This window comes from Sceloporus undulatus, chromosome 3, assembly GCF_019175285.1.
Source record: "Sceloporus undulatus isolate JIND9_A2432 ecotype Alabama chromosome 3, SceUnd_v1.1, whole genome shotgun sequence".
Lineage (NCBI taxonomy): Eukaryota > Metazoa > Chordata > Lepidosauria > Squamata > Phrynosomatidae > Sceloporus > Sceloporus undulatus.
Genome location: NC_056524.1, coordinates 206,086,268 through 206,106,207, shown reverse-complemented (window position 1 = coordinate 206,106,207; position 19,940 = coordinate 206,086,268). Strand labels below are relative to the sequence as shown.

Here is a 19,940-nt window from a genome sequence, read left to right as displayed (position 1 = left end):
GCCAGCAGGCAGGATGCATCTCCCATCCTGCCCAGCCACCAACTCATTGGATGTCCTGCATGACCATCTGCTTGATTGCCCTATCAATCAACTGCCCATATGGAGTATCAGTATGTCCCCCTGCACATACCCTCTTTCTACTCCTTCCCCTCATGTCTCCTTGTTGGGCTAGCCAGTTTGTTAATATTTTTTAATTGGATCAATTTTATTGTTGGTAACATGACATGTCTGTCATCATTTTGCTTCACTAGATGTGTGATGGGTTGATGGTGCTGCTGACCATTCATGTATTTTTGTTATCAATTCACAGCAGATGACAAAAATATTATGACAAGCAATGACACAGGTGGCTATCTGGTCTTGTCTCCATCTCCATTCTAGCACAGTTAGAACACTGATGCAATAGTTCACTATTTCTGGCTTCAACAGAACAATCTTGCGATTTATTTTGCTCCCGTGTTCAGCCCAGGAGCGCAGTTTAGGTCTGGTTTCCTTCCATTTTGGCCATGTGTGTCATCCGCCCAGGCAGCCTCTTAAACAGGATGTGGCCATTTCTTCAAGCCCATGTAGACAATCCCTAAGTAGAGATTGTGAATATGGAAGAGCTACCTAAATGTACTCATTTGTAACTTATCTATATTCAGAATTACTACTCAGTCACGACTGTGTCACTACTGTGGTGAATGTAAATTCTGCCCCCCCCCCACTACTTTACTGGGCATTAGCTGGATGGGAGAGAAGGAGGTGCATTCTGCCAGTGATCAGAGCATGGGTGCATATTTTCTATCAGGTTTGGGGTTGTCAGGCCAGAAGAGGTTACTTATGGTATTTAAGAATGCTTACTATACTTAACTAAGGAGTTTATCACATCACTAAAAAACCTCCCAGTTTGAATCTTTATTTGAGATGCACTCAAGTATTATTATACGCCAAATGCTGACAATGCCTCCAGCTGAGTACAGCCTGGGTAACCTCTGCCTAGAAGCCATGTTCAACCAGCCTCTTTTCAAAACTGGGAAGCTCCCAGCTTTGCAAATTGGCTGGCTAGCTGTATATTAGCTGGGCTGCACTTGGCCAGTGGCATTGGAGGCATTTGGCATATGATAATACCCCACTGCATCCTGAATTAAGATTCAAACCGGGAAAGGCTAGACGGGTTTTTTAGCAATATGATAAACTCCTAAGTAGCTGATAGAGAATACTGACCCAGTAGGATTATCAGACAAAAAGTAGCAACAACTGCAAAAAGAAAAGAAAAACTAGCAAATAACATGATAGGGAGTCAGTTCTCTTTATCTTCACAGTTATCTTTTTTTTTCTTCATCTATAGAGTAAATTAATTTTTGAAGTACTGGAAAACTTTGAAAAGAAAGATTTATGGGCTTTCTTGCCTTTGAGGTCATTCATTGTTAATAAAAAGTTCATTGTGAACAGAGTTTTTTGTTGGTTGGTTGGTTGGTTGGTTTTATTTTATTGTGATGAGGATTAAAAGCATCAGGTTGTTGCACCAAATTTTACAGTGTTTTTGCTGTTTTCAAAAAAGTATAAAATTTGTAAAATCAGATAGGACCAAGAGTGCAGTCCAAACTGACCGTGGTGGTCAGTGTCCAACCAAGCTAACTTCAGGCTACTTGAAGTTATGCTGAATGCAAGCCTTCCAAAGCCTAGAAAGATTTGAAATTACCTAGGACTACTGTGTACTGGTTGTACTGGTATTGTGGCTGTTTCCTTGGGCTACAGAAGTCTTAGCACTGGCATCACTTGACTCCTCCCTCACCCCACCTTTTCTCTGCTTTCTTTTTGTGGTTCTTCTGGAATGTTTTACCAGCAGAACAGTTCTGCTTACAAATTATTCTGTGAGAATACCTCTAAAATTCACTGGCAGAAGAGGACTCTGCCAGCTGAAGAAAATCTCTTTTTTGGGAGGGGAAAGTTTTGCTAATTTAACTTCATATTTAAACACATCTTTGAGTTAAGATTCCACTATAATGTTATAATTTTGGCTATATCTTAGCCTTTATCTTTCATGTTTTCTCTCTATACAAGCAGTTGCTAAAACCTTTCTCTCTGTGTAGAACACCAGTCAAATTCCGATCCTTCTGTCCCTTGGTGCAGAAGCTAATCTTCTGGTCATGTTCTATCTATATTGTGCAAGCAAATGCTGGAAAAAACACCTGGAAAAATATACCTTGTGTTATGTGTGAAATAAGTAACCTCATACAAGATATATGACAAAGGGGCTGAGCAGACCAGCCAGGGTATTCTGGTTTGGATGCTCACCCAGATTGGTTCCCAGGTTAGCGTGGGGATGACCAGGTGTTTATGTGCCCATCCCTGTACTGTTTAGAAACCCACTACTGGTCCATACTGCTTATTCTGCAATGCCATCTCTCTTATTGTGAAGCTCCCCATTGCCACATCAGATGCAGAAAGGTGTAGTCTACATCTAGCCTAGCCTAGCTACATCCACATGGCATGTCATCTTGTTTCCACATCAGACACAGTGATGGGGAGCCTCTCAGTAGGAGCAATGTCACAGCAAGGCAAGGAGCATGGGGTAAAATTTAAGCAGACAGGTTTTGCCACAGAGTTTTCAGTAACTCCACAGTAAGCCAGGGCTCAAATTGACCCAAAGTAAAGCTGTTTACACAGGGATTAGGCTGGATCCAGCAGGCCTGTGTCCACTCTCCCAGGATTGGGCCTCATCCTGGCCCTGGGGTTTTGGTCTGCATTGTCCAAACAGGATGACATGAGACCAGAGACTTGGCCCATGTGGACCATCCCCAAGTAGATATGATAAAAAAATCCTTCATCCACTGTTTGCATTTTGGTACCTGCCTAGCTGCTGTGTCCTTTGGCTGAATTGCCATAACATCTGGTTAATGAAGTCCAACCCAAAATCTGGCCCTTTGTTCCTTATAGGTTTCCCAGGTCTGGACTATCCAACATCCTGAGATTTCAGGGACAAAACCTGAGACCTAGGGAAGACTTCTGATGATGAATCAGGAAGCAGGTCCCCATGATGTTAACAAAAGTGATGCTAAAGGGCAGGCCTGGTGATGTCATTAAGCATGGCATATTAACCATAACTGAATTTGCAGATACACAAAAAGTTGCTAGTTTTTTAAATCCATATCCAACAACACAGTTTCTAGGATGGCATACGCAAATGTTTTTCTGTCAGTTCCTAGGCTATTTGAGTGGCTGCTGAATGAGCATCACTTTCATTTGAGCAAAGAAGAATGACTGATGCTTTGCCCTCTCTTGTCTTATCTGAATAGATGTCTTCACTCCTCCTTTCTTTATAGTACCTGCCCTCAAGTCTGTTTCCACTGGTAATCTCTTTGAACAAATTTCCTCTGAATCTTCTCAGAGAGAAGTCTATTGTGGATTATAACAAAAAAAGGATAGTGTTTTCATTTCATTATTTTTAATATAAGGTATCTCCAAAATTCTCAACCCTTCCTCCCCCCCCTCCCCAAAAAAAGTCAGAAACCTTTAAAAATCTGAATGTAGGAGAAGGAAAAAAATGACAGACTTAATCAAGGCAAAAAGTTCTGAATACTTACTACTAAAATGTCTGGATAGTAATCAACCATTTTTATGGTATTGAAGTTTGGACTCCCCTTTTTTTCCTGAAAGACTTTAACATTTATATTGCAAGGAGGCAGAGTAAAACAATCTAGGAAATAGCTGTCCCTCTTGTGTTTCATCAGTACAAATTAATGAGGAGAAAAACATTTGTTGGAATAAGAATTTACCAAAATGTCCAGATTTCCTCATAAACAAAATGAAATTTAACACATTTGTGTGAGATAGCGCAAGATGACACGCATATTCCTCCATACTTTTAATTGAGGTGGAGAGAGAGAAAGAGCTGGTTCCAAACATGCTAGAAAGCTGTAATACACAGGGTTATATCAACATCTATATGTAAACACAGATATAGATAATAAATTGTGAGGATGGGTCGGTGCCAAAACCACAGAAATTGAAGCTTCTCTTAAACCACTTTCAACTGCCTTGCAAATCATTTGTTCCCTACTCCAAATTTCTTTTCTAAAATAAACTATTCACACATATAGGGAGGGGGGGGGAGGGAATAACCAGCCACCTTTTGTGAGTACTTCCTCATTACAAAACCTTGGTAAATTGCAGCTCGGTGGGGTGCTCATATGATTAAAACCTTCCAGGCTTTGGGATGCATTTTCTCTGCAGGATTTGTCAAATCCTGTTCTGTTCTCTATTGGGAGTACTTAAAAGGCAAACAACTTTAAATACAATCTGGCCTCTATAGATGCCATTCTAACATCTTAATGAGCCTTTTCTCTTCGTTCCAAACAATGTGTTCATCCTCATTCAGGATGAATAAAAATGACTTCAGGCTTTTTGTCTATTTTTGATGTAGCCGAGGCAAACTACTTTCCAAACTTTGTACAACAAAGTTTAAAAAATATGAACCACATAAACCTGAATGCTTTCCTTTTTTTGACATTTTGGAAGTTTAGTAACAACTATGGGCATTTGTTCAGTATCAGGGATACTGGGGGGTGGGGTGGTGGTGGAGGGTAGCAGAGAGCTTCACAAACAACAACTGGAAGACTGCAGGATTCACATACCTGTTGCAGAGGTATGTACATTTCTGCTTGTTTTGTTTCCACATGCAAGAACAAATAATTTCAGTGACTTTTTTTCTTCATTTATGAAGTTATGAGGGCTTTGTACTATGTTCAAGCGCTCTTTGTACTTCCTCACTTCATGTGGACAAATTCACGAAAAACATTTGCAAAAAAGTGGAAAAAAATAGTCCAGGTGCAGAAAACATTTTTGAGAGGAAAACATGTTTGCTGAATTAAAAAACAACAACAATACTTTTGTGCATGGTTTCTTTATAGACACTATATTTCCCCAGTGTATACAGTCAGCCCTCTGTAGCCACAGATCCTGCAATCACAGATTCAACCATCCACCATTTGAAAGTATTTTCAATTTTTTTTCTCCTAAAAGCAAACCTTCTTTTTGCCATTTCACATGAGAGACATCATTTTACTACCCCATTGTATATAATGAGACTTGGGCATCCATGAATTTTGATGTCCATGCAGGGTCCTGGAATCAAAGCTCAGCAGATAACAAAGGCCCACTGTGAGCAGGTTATGTAGGGCCCATTCCCACTAGCCCATTTGCACTGGATAGAACTGGGCAGATCCAGTTGCCCCCATACCAAATCTCCCTGGGTAGAAGTTCTCACTACCCTTTACGTTGATCGATGCAATTTGCCCCTCTGAAGTTCACATTTGCAGTACCGCTTTAAAATGGAGCCTCCTTTGCTGTCAATCAAATTCACTTCCGCTTTCGTCAAAGGTGACATATCCTACAATCACTGGCCAACAGAATTGGTTCTTTCCCCCCTCTTTAAAAAAAAAAAACTGGCGCCAGTGTGTGCATATTCTGTCAACTTGTCAAATTTAAAAACCTCCAGGTGTGTGTGTGTGTGTGTGTATTTGGGTCATTACAGATTATAACAACCCTAAAACGACCCTATCCTGGGGTTTTCTTGGCAAGATTGGTTCCGAGAAGATTTGCCATTGCCTTTCCCCTGAAGCTGAGATAGTGTGACTCCCTCAAAGTCATAATTTTCCACAGCCTTCCTTCTGAATGCCAGCATCTAGCTTCCACTTCACTTCCAGCCCAATGCCACCTCCGAAGCCCTTGCCTCCCACCATGCCAGCCTCTTCCCTTCCCATCAAGCCCAAAGCATGTGCATAATCTGTCACAATAATAATAATACCTCACCTCAGAATGCCATCTCTGCATTCTCTTTCTTTGGTTTCCCTCCAATTGCCACCCCAGAATGCTTTACATACACATACACATATGTAGCAAAAGCATTCACACATTGTATCAATTTGCCAAATTTAAAATGAAACACAAGCATTCACATAATCTGTCAGACAAAAAATTTTTTTTTAAAATGCCACTTGTAAAGTGAAGTGCCGTGCCGGCAGCAAGCAAACGAAAGGGAAATGTAGCACAAGCAGAAACATTCTATCAATATGTATCAACCTGTAGAACAAGCATTCACATAATCTGTCAAAAATAAAATTGCAAAAAATGAGAGAGAAAGCTGCCTTCGAGAGGGGAGGCGTGTTACGCCCTCTTCCCCCCCCTTACCTAAATCTGTCCCCTCCCCAATCATGACCGGGGCCAAGTTCACATTTGCCGGCAGCAGGGAAGAAACGGGTTTTCCAAAAAGATACAGGAAATAATCCACTTTTGGAAAAAACGCTCTAAGGGGGATTTGTCCTGGACCTGGTGTGCAAGACCTTAATTCTGATGTGTTTAAACCGGTGCCAATTGGAACTTCCGACTTTTAATCCAGGTTACAATTCATTACAAAAGGTAGTCTGAATGGCCTCGTAGTATGTTCAAATACACTGATTCCTATGAAGAAAATATTGGGTGTGTGTGTGTATTTTTCCTTCTGCAGGAATCAGTGATTCCTGAAGAAAAAATTATTGCTTTTCTCTTTTGCGAAAACATTAGTTTTGTAATAATAATAATAATAATAATAACAACAACAACAATAATAAATTTATTTGTATCCCACCCCTCTGAGAACAATCGGGGCGGCTAACAAAGTTAAAAATACAACACATATAAAATCCCTGGAGCCCTCCCCTCCTTAAAAAAGTATTAAATTCAATGTAAAATTTAAAAACAAACAAACAAACAAACAAGTTAAAAACTGACCAGAAGGTCAACAACATCACTCAGCAAGCAATCAATGGGAGTGGCAGTATCTTATTCCCAGACGTTTTTCTCTATTCTGGGTTCTCTATTCTGGAAAGGCCTGCCAGAAGAGATCCGTCTTAACAGCCTTTTTTAAAGCTGTCTAAGGATGTAAGTAGATGGATCTCATCCGGCAGGCCGTTCCACAGTCTGGAGGCGACGATGGAAAATGCCCTCTGGGCATTTGTACAGAAAATAAGTTCTATTCCATAAAATACACCTTCTGCAGAGGAAAACTACATGAACATTTCTACAAATGAATAGGGCTGAATGTAGAGCTGAAGTGAAAATAATTACATAGTTATTCTAATTTTCCTTGGTGTGGTGTTTCAAAACTTGAGACACCTGTTTTTTTTCATCGACAGCATAAATGTTAATAAATATTCTCCACATCCTTAGTTCTAGATAATTTGCTCTCACCTAATACTATGTCATATGGGGCCAGTAATATCATTAAAAACTCTTATGTCCAAAGCAACAAATAGTCTACACAGAAACTTGTTCGATATACAGACTGAGTTTACTAAATCAAGAGCATGTGGCACTCACTATGCAAACCAGAGAAATGCTGTGCCGACTCCTCAGTTTCCAGGATGCTCTCTGAACCATTCCATAGATAATCCAATGAAACAGGTGACAAAGTGCTTAGCATTTTTATTCTTTACTATTTTTTTATCTTTTCTTTCAGTTCAGTGTGATGGAAACTATATGTGCCAGTGAGGTCTCAATGACTGTTTATGACCTGGTGTTTTTGTTTGTTTGTTTGTTTATAGACAGAAAGTGTATTATGATGGTCATGTTTCAGAAGGATAACAAAAGTTTAGTAAAAGATACTCTATAGCTGCAACTATACACCCACCTAGGAGTAAGTCCCTGTGTTGATGATTGTACATTGATGCTAACCTCTCAGGATGTTCTTTGGATATACAACATGTGTCTTTTAATGTTTTCTTACTGCTACCTCCTATTCTGTCAGGAGGTGAACATGTCTTTATCTGCATTTAAGCATTCTGGTCAAGATTAAAGGGGACAGTCAACTAGGCTCCAATGAATAGCACAATTTCCATCCTTCTTTCTATACATTACTTGGCAAAAGTCTGACATGATTAGTATAAGCATTGGGATAACCTAAGAAACAGTCTAATTAAGACAGTAAGTAAGATAAATAGCAGGAGCAAGAAGGAGGTGAATAGTCAGTGGTCACAGTTAAAACAAGAAATACAATTCTCAAGCCAGAAATATTCTTCTATCTATACCAGAGTGAACAAGTGTCAAGGGCTCTGTTCTGCTTTCAGGATCAACTACAGGCTACAGCCCCTGAAAATTGTGTGTGTGTGTGTGTGTGTGTGTGTGTGTGTGTGTGTGTATGCACACACACACTCATACATACACACGCACACGCACGCACACACACACACACTAGGAAAAATATTGAAACAGGAAGGGGTTGGATATCTATTTTCAGTTGGATGATTGCTTCAAAATGATGTTTTCAGACCCTTCTAAGATTGGAAAATCAGTTCTCTTTTGGTCAGTGTGGTGAGGTTTGAGGGAACCTGGAACCACAAACATCCACAAGGCCCCACATGTTGTACAATGACTGCACATTACCCACCTTTGCCCTTGAACTGACTTAAGAACAGCTTAAGAGAGAAGCTAAACCAATGTCAGGCTTTCCTCACTGAATAGCTCCCTGTTGGTTAGGAAACTGAACAACAGAGATGCAAGGAGACAAGAGAAGTTTTCACTTTTTCAGGTATATGATGTTTCTTTTATGTCAGCATAAAACACATTATTAACAAATGAGTAGAAAATAGCAAAGGAAGTAGACTATTGGGGCCTTGGAAATATGAGAAGTGGGCAAAGAAGAAGACAATCCTAGTCTGTGAAATTTCTTTGGGCATTTGAGGACCTGATGGATAGGTATGAAAGATAGATAAAACAAACTGAAGCTAGTGTTTCAGCCACCACATGGAATAACAGCTTTGTCTGATTCTGGACTGTCAAAACAGTCCAATATATGTTAGTACTTTAATTAATTTCTTCCTTGTGCAGAATCTGACAGTTTTGCTTTCTCTTTAATTCATTTTTCTTTCAAGATGAACTTTCCCCCTTCCAAATATGAACATAGTTGTGAATTTTGGGAACTTGGTTCAAAAGCTATTTTTAAAAAGCTGTTTGTTTAAAAAAGCTGAAATGAATTTCTTCCCTATTTGAATTCCCATAGGCAAACTGAATAGACACAGTTATTCTTTGGAAGGAGATGACCCTGTTGTATTTGTCTTTCACACAGTTGCTAAAGATGAGGAACCTATCATTAAAAAAAGAGAGACCAGCAATCTTAATTCAGCAATACAAAAATGGTTGAATGAACAGTCAATCTCATATTTTTCAGAGTAAGCACACAAAGCCTGGAACTGGATAGACATTTCTGTGAGCCTCAGTTTTTTTCTGCAATTACTTTTTAAAATAAATATATAAATCTATAATCATTTCCCTGTTCAACAAGAAGAAATAATGTAATCAGTGTACATTTTCATCAACAATTAACAAAAACAAAATTGTTACACTTGTCTACTTCTGAGAAGATTTCTGATACGGATTGCACTTATCTTGATAATTTTCAAAACCAGCACCTATGCTAACATATAACTGGAGTTAATACAAACTCACTTCCATCTTCCACCAGAGGGGAAACAAAGAAACTACACTACACCTGTGTAGTGTCTGCACTATACTGTATAGTATTTCTGCTATATCAAATTTTTGAAGTAACATAGAAAATTAGGTGGCTGAAAATTGATTGGCTGATAAATTCTTGAGTCATATGTATAGAAACATCATTACAACGTAGACCAATAATAGCTTAATTCAACTTCATTCAATGAGTATTTTTTAAAAAATGTATTTATAAAAAATTAGCATGAGAATCAGGATGTACTAAATATTAAAGAAAGGTTCAGGACAATCTAAATGGTGGGGAGATTAAATTTTATTTGGTAAAAAAAATATGTAAATAACACCTAACCAATCAAGGGAAACATTGTGTCATGCTCAAAACAACCATGAGATTTCACTTACCTTACGCTTATTAGTTGGACATACATAGAGGTAGCTCAGAATGGTCTTCAGACCCACTTTGTCATTTAGCTTTTCATATGTGGTCCCATAATCCGTTGACCTGTAAATTCAGAAAACTTTAGTAAGTAAACATAAATACAAAAAGCTGAAATAAGATGCAAACTGTTTGGCTGCTTTCCAGCTAAAGACATGCAGCAAAATAGCTCTCTGGAGCTTTTTGAATGATTCATGTAGTATATAATGACACTTAATTATGTACACATGCCATCATGTGAGTGGTTAACATTTGCATTTAAATTGGATTAGGAAAAATTAAAATTGCATCTTCCCAGTGCCACCCCAAAGTAAAAACTACAAGAAGAAATGTTAATCTCATTCTAAGAGGCGGTGGTAATGTTTGTTGTAAATGCCAAGTAGCAAGACAATAAGGGGCTGAATTACTTCTTTCCATATACCATCCTCTGCCTTAAGATCTTATTGAGATAAAACCATAGATTCAATTTGGGAAGCTAAATGTTATACTTTCACGAAGTTAATTAAGTAAGTAAAATGCCACCTCATACTGGAATATACTATTAGGTAGACAAAAGATTTATTTGTTTGATTGGTATCCCACTTTCTTCCAAGATGAAACTCAAAGTTGCTTAAAGGTAAATGCCCACAGGATTTCCAGTAGGTCAAGAACTGTTGACTCCCAGTCCTGCACAACAGCATCAACTGGTAAATGTCCAATGTCCAGTAGATCAAGAAGGATGGCTGACACTGAGGAACATAATACCCATACCAACAAAATCACTCCTATACAACTTGAGTTATTCTGCTGACATGAAGGAAAATTGGGGGTTGAGGCAGGAGGTATTGTAAGACACATTGTTTTTGATAATCCAAATTGAACACAGCTCACAGTTTTATCACAGAGGAAGGTTTAGCATCCTTTAAGTGTTTGTCTTCTGCACCAGTCCCTGCATTATGTATCCCATAATTCCAATTAAAAACAAAATAGGGCAAGCCTTACATATGCACGCCTCTGCTTTAAGATATCCTAAGAGCTTAGTAGCTCTTGTATTTTTACATTTTTCCTAATTAAATTTTTATTGAGTTCCTTCTGATTTTATGTATAGACCTAAAGTTAGAGAAAACAATACAAAACAATGACAGATTTTTTTAAAAAAGCGTAACCCTATCTTATTCCCATGTATATTTACACTAAATATGAGGTTAGAATGTGTGTGTATAAATTTTTAAAAGCATGGTTTTGAGATAGAAGACTTTTTTAATGTTATATATTATATATTTCCCACATATTTAAAATTTGTTATAATGAGCAGGATACATGGAATTATTACCAATGATATTCCTTTTCCTATTGGTAATATTTTAAATTTAGAATAAACATAAAGCACTTTCCATTCTGCATCTCATGACATAGCATTCCCAATTCCTGGATGCTACATTTGTTCTCAGACTTGGAATCCCCTAAGTAACCACACATCTGAGATACAGTGGATCCTTGTTATACGCTGGGGTTTGGTTCCAAGATCCCCCGTGTATAACAAAATCCGTGTATGCTCAAGTCCCATTAAGTATAATGACATAGCAAAATTGTGTCCCTAATAAAAAATGGAACATCAAGGTAAATTTATACTTTTTTGGAACATTTTCAAACCATGTATGCTTAAATCCGTGTATAAAAAATCCGTGTATAAGAAGGGCCGACTGTATAAGTGGTTCCTAGGAAGAAGATATTATTGCTAGGTACACCTGTGCTCAATTATCTTCTTTCAATAAATTAAGCTCCGGAATAATATTATGTATACATTTCCTTTGACAATCTCTAGTAGTAGTGTCATGAACTCCATTCTTTTTTTTTGGGGGGGGGGGCATGACTTTCCTAGCAAAGTAGTCTGTTGCTTGACATTTCTTGCAGTATATCTATGCTAAATTCAAAAATTATGTTTGTTTACACAAAGAGAAGCTTGGAAAAAATCAGAGGGGCCACAGAAGACTTTTCACACTACCGCAGTAGAGCAAAAGCTTGCAGGTGAGCATATTTGTATAATGACCCAAACTATCAGTAGCAGACAATTTATATTTTCGACCCAGTAAACGAATTGTGGCCAATTAATGATAGCCCAGGCTTTGTTTGTCGACGCTGATTGTACTGTGAAGATAAAGAATGGTGAAGGCAAAGACTGTTGGATTATAAAGATTCTGCTAATCCTAAAGTACAAGAGTAAATACTAATTCTGCATATGAAATCCATTACTCACAATAAAGAGAATCTTGCCAATGGTGATTTCATATTCATTACAAAGGTTTCAGATGGTCATCACTCTTTTCAGTCTTACTTACACACAGAGCAGTCATGTCTATTGGGTACTGTCAGTTTTGTGTGCATTTTTTCTATGTTTATCTTATGCATTTGCAACAGGATTGTTTTCAGTGAATGACATATAAAAATATACAATTTCTATATCCTATTTATCCACATGACACAAGATCAACTATAAACATGCAAACCACGACAAGGAAAAAAGCAGTTTCTCCACCAAAATTCTCCAGAAGTGCAAGGCATTTCCAGTCATATCTGGTCAACTTATTGTACGTGAAAATAAATGTACCTAAATCACACAATCCAAGAATTCCATTCCAACATATAAATTATGGAATATAGGTTGAGGACAATTTAGATTAAAAATTGTTTGCACATTTCTTCTATGCTCGATTTCTATCAATTTATCCATTGAAGCAAATCCCATTATCGTTATCATTTCTTAGTATTCAGAACTGTAGCCCTCTTCTAATTTCTTACCAAAACAATCTTTGTAGCAATCAAAAAATAGTGTTTAGATTCAATTAGGACATATTCTCAAATAGAATGAAGTTCCACAGCTGTGTAATCTTTTTCTAAAGAAAATGTCTTATCTTAAAATATGGGTACCTGCTACCAGTAATTATTTACAAATTATTCCAGAGAAATCATTCCTGTACTTGAAAAGAAAGCTGAAAATCTATAAAGGGTTGTTTACATCTAATATCTTAAAACTTTTAATTAAATCCCCAAATTTATAGTGTCAAATTACTAAAGACTAAATTCCAGCTGTCTTGAACGAATATCTATTCATATCTCATCCAAGTTCTTAAGAACTGTTCAGGTATCCATTTTAGGCATGCAATGGCAAGACTAGCAATTCTCGCTGTTTCCTGTATTTTGTTTCTCTTATCTTCTACAAACATAATTCCAACCCCTGATAATCAAGATACTTCATAATAAGATTGCAAACAAGAGGAAGTTAATCCCCTTTCTATATTCGTAGATTGTGAAGTTATCAATTTTAAATTCAGATGGCTCCTTACAAATATTATCAATACCTTTTCCCATGTTTTGATCTCTGAATACTCTATTTACAGAGACATGGCAATTAAAAAAATAGAAGAACTTTCATTTTAGTGGTAAAAATTTAAAATTAAATTTGAAAATTTATCTTCCTCATGTCATTTTTACCTTTTTTAGTCTGTGGCCTTTGATTCAGAATTGCCAACATCTTTTACTTTGTGAATATTTAAGAGCTTTTCTCACTTTTAATCAAGACATCATTATGATGATGTTGAAAGTAGAGGTCATGTTTTGGGTTCAGTCATAGAAATGAGAGATGGTTAACAAATCAGATGTTTTGAAGATAAACACACACACAAGCAGTTTGAGGATCACCAATTCTTTTAATGGCTTGTATTAATTTTATCCTACATAGTTAAGAGGCACGCACCTGCAAACATTATGCTTTATAATACTTTTATGCTTTTAATAATTTTCTCCTAACTAGCTATTAATTACACACATCATTCATACCCATGAAAATTCCATTCCCCTCTTTCCTTCTCATTATCACAAAAACAGTGAATCTTTCCACATTTTAACGCCATCGATTAAAGAGTGTAACATTCTTTCTCATCACTATCTCTCCGAACTATTTTCTCCCTACATCCCCACTCGTTCCCTCCGTTCTGGTAGCCAAGGTCTCCTGTCCCAGCCCAGGATTTTCACTGCCCTGTCCCAGATTCGTCCCTTCTCACTTGCCGCTCCTCTCTCCTGGAACCTCCTCCCCTTACAAGCACAACTCAGCACGTCTCTAACCAGCTTCAAAGCCGAATTAAAGACCATATTGTTTAGGGAAGCATTCCCAGGGAGTCTGTGATTGTGTCTTGGTTATTCAGATGCTTGACTCAATAGTGGATATTGCTGTTTTAACTCATTTTATATGATGTTTTTAATTTGTTGCTTTAACTTTTAGATTGTATGCCATAGGCAGGCTTTTATATTCTTGATTTTACTTGGTTTTGTACAGGGCCGTGTAGATTTACGGCACTTTATAAATAAAGCTAATAATAATAATAATCACTGGTGCAAAGAAGAACCAAATTTATCCAAGAAAAAGATGCTGCAATAACATTCCCAGGCTTTATGGTGTTCTGGCAGCATGTGGCAATTTCCACGCTACGCAGGAGTATCCTGGATTCTTTATGCTCAAGTTTGTAGCCCTGGGGCAGGGCTTCATTTCAGTTTCCACCTGCCTTTGAGGTGTGTGTCATATAAATGCCCCACCAGCAGCTGGAAGTGAGGGGCTGTGGCAAGGCAAAAAGAAAAAAGAAAGAAAGTGCAACAACTCCAATGGATGCAATTACAAAATGCACAAATCAGACAGTCCATGGGGTGAAGGGGACATGTATGGGGTTATTTTGCCAATGTATCATTCAGCACACCAGTGCACCAATGTCCTGTATCGGTGGATCATCGCACATGTGAATGTGTGGATGATCAAAGGGGCAACCATGCAATGGGATGGCATCTGGACCAGTGTGGGAGGTACTTGGAACACACAGGTGGTGTATTTCTGCAATGGTGCACATGCGTGGTGGGGAGGTAATAAAAAAATTACCCAGGGGTGAAGTTTCATGCCATGCCATGCAGTCTGCCTCTGGGTATTCTGACCACCTTGGTAGTGGGTCATGAAGACAGTGGATTTTTGACTGGCCTTTGGAAAAGCAGGATTGATGCATTTTTTCCTGCCTGACTGCTCCAGCCCCTGGTCTCTAAATTCATATTCCTTCATAGCCACAGTAGGAATTTTCTTACTAAACAGCAGCTAAATAGTTGAACATTTAGAAGGAACTGAACCTTTTTATATCAAACACACAAACATTGCAATTCACTGCAGCATTCTCTCTCTCTCTCTCTCGCACTTATCTATTCTATTGAAGAATTACATAGTTACCATAGACCATTTTATTGATAATTAGAGAGAAAATTATTTCATCTCCTTCTTACCAGCATTTTAAAGATATTTCCTAAACAGGAAAAACATTAACAGCATATGAGCTGAGCTGTCAGACAGCTATGTCTACATTGGAGACTGTGTAAAAGTCTGATTTTCATACCTTGGGAGCTGGTTTCTATCAATAAATGAATGAATCAGATTGCATCAGTCATCAGACATAAGTAACAAATATCCTGCACATTTTTGGTTGTTTTGTTGTATGTTGGTCATTTGTTTAATACTTCTGTATCTGACTTTTCCCACCATTTTACTTAAAACAAAAGTTAGCATTCTTTATTTAAAGCAAAATGGTTCCATGCCCAGAACTAGCTCGGAAGACTGAACTCTTAATATTTTGCTGTCTAACACAGAGACATTATATTTCATACTCTGAACATTTACCTTAACATTTCTGTTTCAGGACCTTACATTTTGCAAAATATATTCCTAATTAGCATTCAGGCTGTAACAACAAAGACACAACAATTATCTTGTCTTACCAGCTCCAGTTCCCTAAGCCTTCCATGCTCTGACTTTCTGCCATTCTTTACCTGGTGTGAATAGTTCCTTGCAATGCAGATGAGGGAATAGGAGGAGGAGGAGGAAGAATTAATAGGTTGGTTTACAGATTCCGTTGTTTGAATTTGAAATTTAACGATAATGTGGTCCTCCATAAATTGTTAGTCTGTGCTACAACTGACATAGCTAATATTGTAGTGAGAATATATGAAGGATGACAGCTGCCTATCTATAATCTAGAGCAGTGCTCCATAAAGTGGTGATCCATGGACTAACTATCAGCCACCATCCCCTGAAGAGTTTCCAGGAGAGAAACAAGCAATTATCAGCAATAGGCACAAATATGGCATGACACCTTGGGGGATGGGGACTGTCAGTCCTCCACATCAAATAGCATAAGAAACACTGGCCTAGAATAAGGACCTTTTCAGTGGCGGCCCCACAAATCTGGAATGGTCTTCCCGAGGAGCTCCGTCTTGTGACCCCCCCCCTGGAAACATTTAAAAAGAGGCTTAAAACCTTCCTCTTCTGTCTAGCCTTCCCTGCTGAAAAATGAAGTTGTGCACTCCCAATCTCTGCCTTACTCTCTTGAATGATTGTTTTTTAGATTTTATATAATTTGTATTTTGCATTTTATCTATTTTATGAGATGTTGTAACGGTTTTATCGGTCTGTAAACTGCTTTGATCTAAGGAAAAGCGGTATACAAATAAATTTTATTATTTATTATTTATTATTATTATATACTTGGAGAAAGACAAATAATTTCCCTTCAAATATTTTTGGTCTGCAACTCTCAATCCCTCAACTTTGCCTGGGTTGGCTAGGGCTGATGAAATTTGTAAGTTAAAGACATGTGGATGGTCCCAGTAGTGCTCTTCTGCTATACACACTTATGTGGGAGCAGTTTCTATTGAACCCAATGCAATTTCCTTCTGAATAAAAAAACATATGTTTGGATTGCATGTGCATTATGATCAGTATTTTAAAATCCCAGCTATTATAGTTTTGCATCTTTGGCTCTCTAGACTTGTTCATTTATTTGATTTTTATCGCAAGTCTATCAAGAGATGTCCAAAATATTTCATTTAAAAGTACTGTTGCCTTGTACTTGCAGACACCAGTTCAGAAACAGAAGTTTTAGTGAATTCAGAAAGCTGTAAACTAACAATGTTTACATCATAAGCGATATTGTTAAGACTGAAGCAGTTTTTGTTACAGAGCATATTAAACACACATTGTGATTCAAACGTTCTTGCACTTGGCCGCATCCATCTTCCCAGGCCTACCCCATCAATTCTTCCCATGCCAAGTGTCCCCACTGAATTGACAATGGCAGTTGAGAGTGCATTTTTCCTTCCTCACATCTGTTCATTAGCCAGCTTCAAGAAAGATACACAAGTTCTCCATCCAGTATCACCAGTAGCACAGCAAAACTCATCCTCTATTATTACAGAACATATACTAAGCATATGGCTAACAAAAATGGCAGGACATATGATACTGACAACCATGCACAGAGCAACATATAAATCTAAGGAATATATAAACATCACAAGATCTAAACAAGAGACTTAGTATTTCTGCATATGATTCACTGTCATTTGCAGAGAGGAGCCCCCTCCTAAGCAGTGAAAATAAATGACTTTTTGTTCTTAATCATTGTTGATAATAGAAAACTCTTCCTATCCACCCACATAGCTCTTACCTGATAAATTTAGCTTAGACGTGATTATGTATAACCATAATGATTTATATTTTGTAAAATGTTTTTTCCCCAAAAAGATCTTGGCATTTAAATAACTTCATTATTTTTCAATGACAACATTTACGCCTTCTCTTGTCCCTTTTTCTCTTGTCACTTGTCAGGTAAATGAAATTTCTATTACAGAATTACAACAAAATACTTACGCACGTTATTTAAAGTCACCAAATTCCATGAGTTCACCCACTGTCAGGACTATATCTCAGTTTGCTCTTCACGACTTTTCAAATTTATAATAGGCATTCTGCATCCAACAAACACATGAACCCTACAAAAAGTTGTCTTTTTTTCTTAAGTATTGTACACAGGCTGTCAGATGGAATGCAGTTTCAACATGTTGCTTACTGACATGTTATTTATGTCTTTGATCTGAAAATTCAGGCTCTGTGTGAATTGCTTGTTTTACCAGAGCTCTTGCACATTTGAAAGCCTGTTTGCACATTAGTCAGAAACTTCCTGAATCATAGCGATTTAGTTCAGGTGCAGAAAATACATAATGGCTGCATCTGCACTGCAGAAATAATTCAGGTTGACACCACTTTAACTGCTATGGCTCAATGTTATGGAATTGTGGGTATTATAGTATATTGTGGTGCCAGAGCTCTCTGACAGAGAAGGCTAAGTGTCTCACAAAACTACAATTCCAAGAATTGCATAGCACTGAGCCATGGCAGCTAAAGTAGTGTGAGGCTGATTTATTTCTGTAGTGCAGATGCAGCCCTTGTCTCTGGACCAATAGTATCTATCAGAGAAAAATAAGAAAATGTCAACCACTAAAGTATATCATTAGTTGTACCTGTTTCATGTCTGTGTAAGTTGTTGTTGTTGTTATGTTTGGCTTTAAGTAATTTCTGATTCATGGCCACCCTAAAGGAAACCTATCATGGAGGTTTCTTGGCAAAATTTGTTCAGAAGATATTTGCACTTTGTTATTTTATGTGCCTTCAGATCAAGTCTTTCCTAACTTAGGGTTTTCCTGGCAACATTTATTCAGATGAGGTTTTCCCTTGCCTTCCTATGAATATAACACCTGGTATTTCCAGGTTATCTCCCTTCAAAGTATTAACTAGGCCTGATTCTGCTGAGCTCTTGAGAGCAATCAGGATTTGGTGCTATCTGCTGGGAAGTGTGAAAGGTATACTGCCTATTCAGAAAATGAACACAAAAACTAGTAAGCTTCTTCTTCTTCTTTAAAGTAACTAATGTAACTACAAACCATTCAATTTTTGTCTGCTAGTGGTATCCTTTCAACGAGACATATAAAATTCAGATGTTCCACCATGTTTCTTTTCCAGAGAAAAGAATGAACTCAAATAGAGCTTTCGGTTCTCCAAAACAATGGTCCAGCTTGTTGGACTCAGAACTACTGCAGGAGTTTGATTGTGATTTGATTATTTTTATCTGGCTGGTGTTATTGCTACAGTGCATATCAACGCACACCAGTGCATATCAAGGCTGGCAGCCCTATACTCCTTAATTTCCTTCTTGTCTCCCTAGACAGGTGCTACCTTCTCCAACCAGCACCTCTGTGATGATTTATGAAAAAAGAGGTAGGAATGAGTTGGCACCAACATCCAGTCAGATCATAGTTCATGTAGCATGGAGAAATTGTTATTTGGCACATGAACAGTAACCCAGTTTTGGTAGAAGGACTGGGTGTTGGGTTCAAACTGAGCCTTCATATTACTCAGGGGCCTGATTTCTTCATGCAGGAGAATGAAAATCCAACAAGCAAACTGGTGTAGAGTATGGCAATCCATTGAGAGTTTCTTACTGGTCATATTGCCCATGGTGGCCTGAAACAGTGCTGTTTTCAATTTCAGAGGTGTGGTGAGCCTGCTTTGAGTCTTATCCACATATTTAAAAGAGCTACCCAATGAGATGAGCTCTATCCCCAAAATTAAATACACTACCTGGCCATGTCAAAAACAGATGTGGAAGCTGAGTGCTCAAGCACAGGAGATTGTCCAGCATGTAGGCAGTAAAAGGCAGAACACGGAAATATACATGCATATACATGTAACAAGATCATAAAGTGTCTACTTATTTTGCACAAGCCTAAAATTTCAATTTTAAAAAAATTCTTCAGAGACTACACCCATTAGTCAAACTGACTCCTTGCTATTGCAGTGCAGATTTACATCTTGAACACACACACACCCTAACTGTCATTCTGACATCTCAGTCTACAAAGGAGTTCTAACACTTTATTGTCATCTACATTTTCTTCCCTCTCTTCCACTGAAATGGTGTGGGAAATCAAGTTGGCACTGGAATTTAAAATGTGTATATTGAATTTCACTCTGATACATCAAAATTCAGAACAGTTATTAACTGTTCTATAAAACACATTGAATCAATGGAAATTACTTAAGTACTGACTTATCATTTAAGAATTTATTCAATAGGTCTAATTTTTTAGAGACTATCAACTGATTCAGGCTACAATATCAGAACTGAAACAAATA

At 37.7% G+C, this 19,940-nt stretch overlaps 1 protein-coding gene across 5 annotated transcripts in view; it reads right to left on the bottom strand.

Annotated features, from left to right (window-relative positions):
* SORCS1 (sortilin related VPS10 domain containing receptor 1) overlaps positions 1–19,940 on the bottom strand; it is a 553,983-nt gene that overhangs the window by 281,569 nt on the left and 252,474 nt on the right. For all 5 annotated transcript variants that reach the window (XM_042460820.1, XM_042460822.1, XM_042460821.1 and 2 more), the window contains exon 3: positions 9,874–9,973. In XM_042460820.1, coding sequence (XP_042316754.1) covers positions 9,874–9,973 — 100 coding nt within the window. The remainder of the gene's footprint in view (positions 1–9,873; positions 9,974–19,940) is intronic.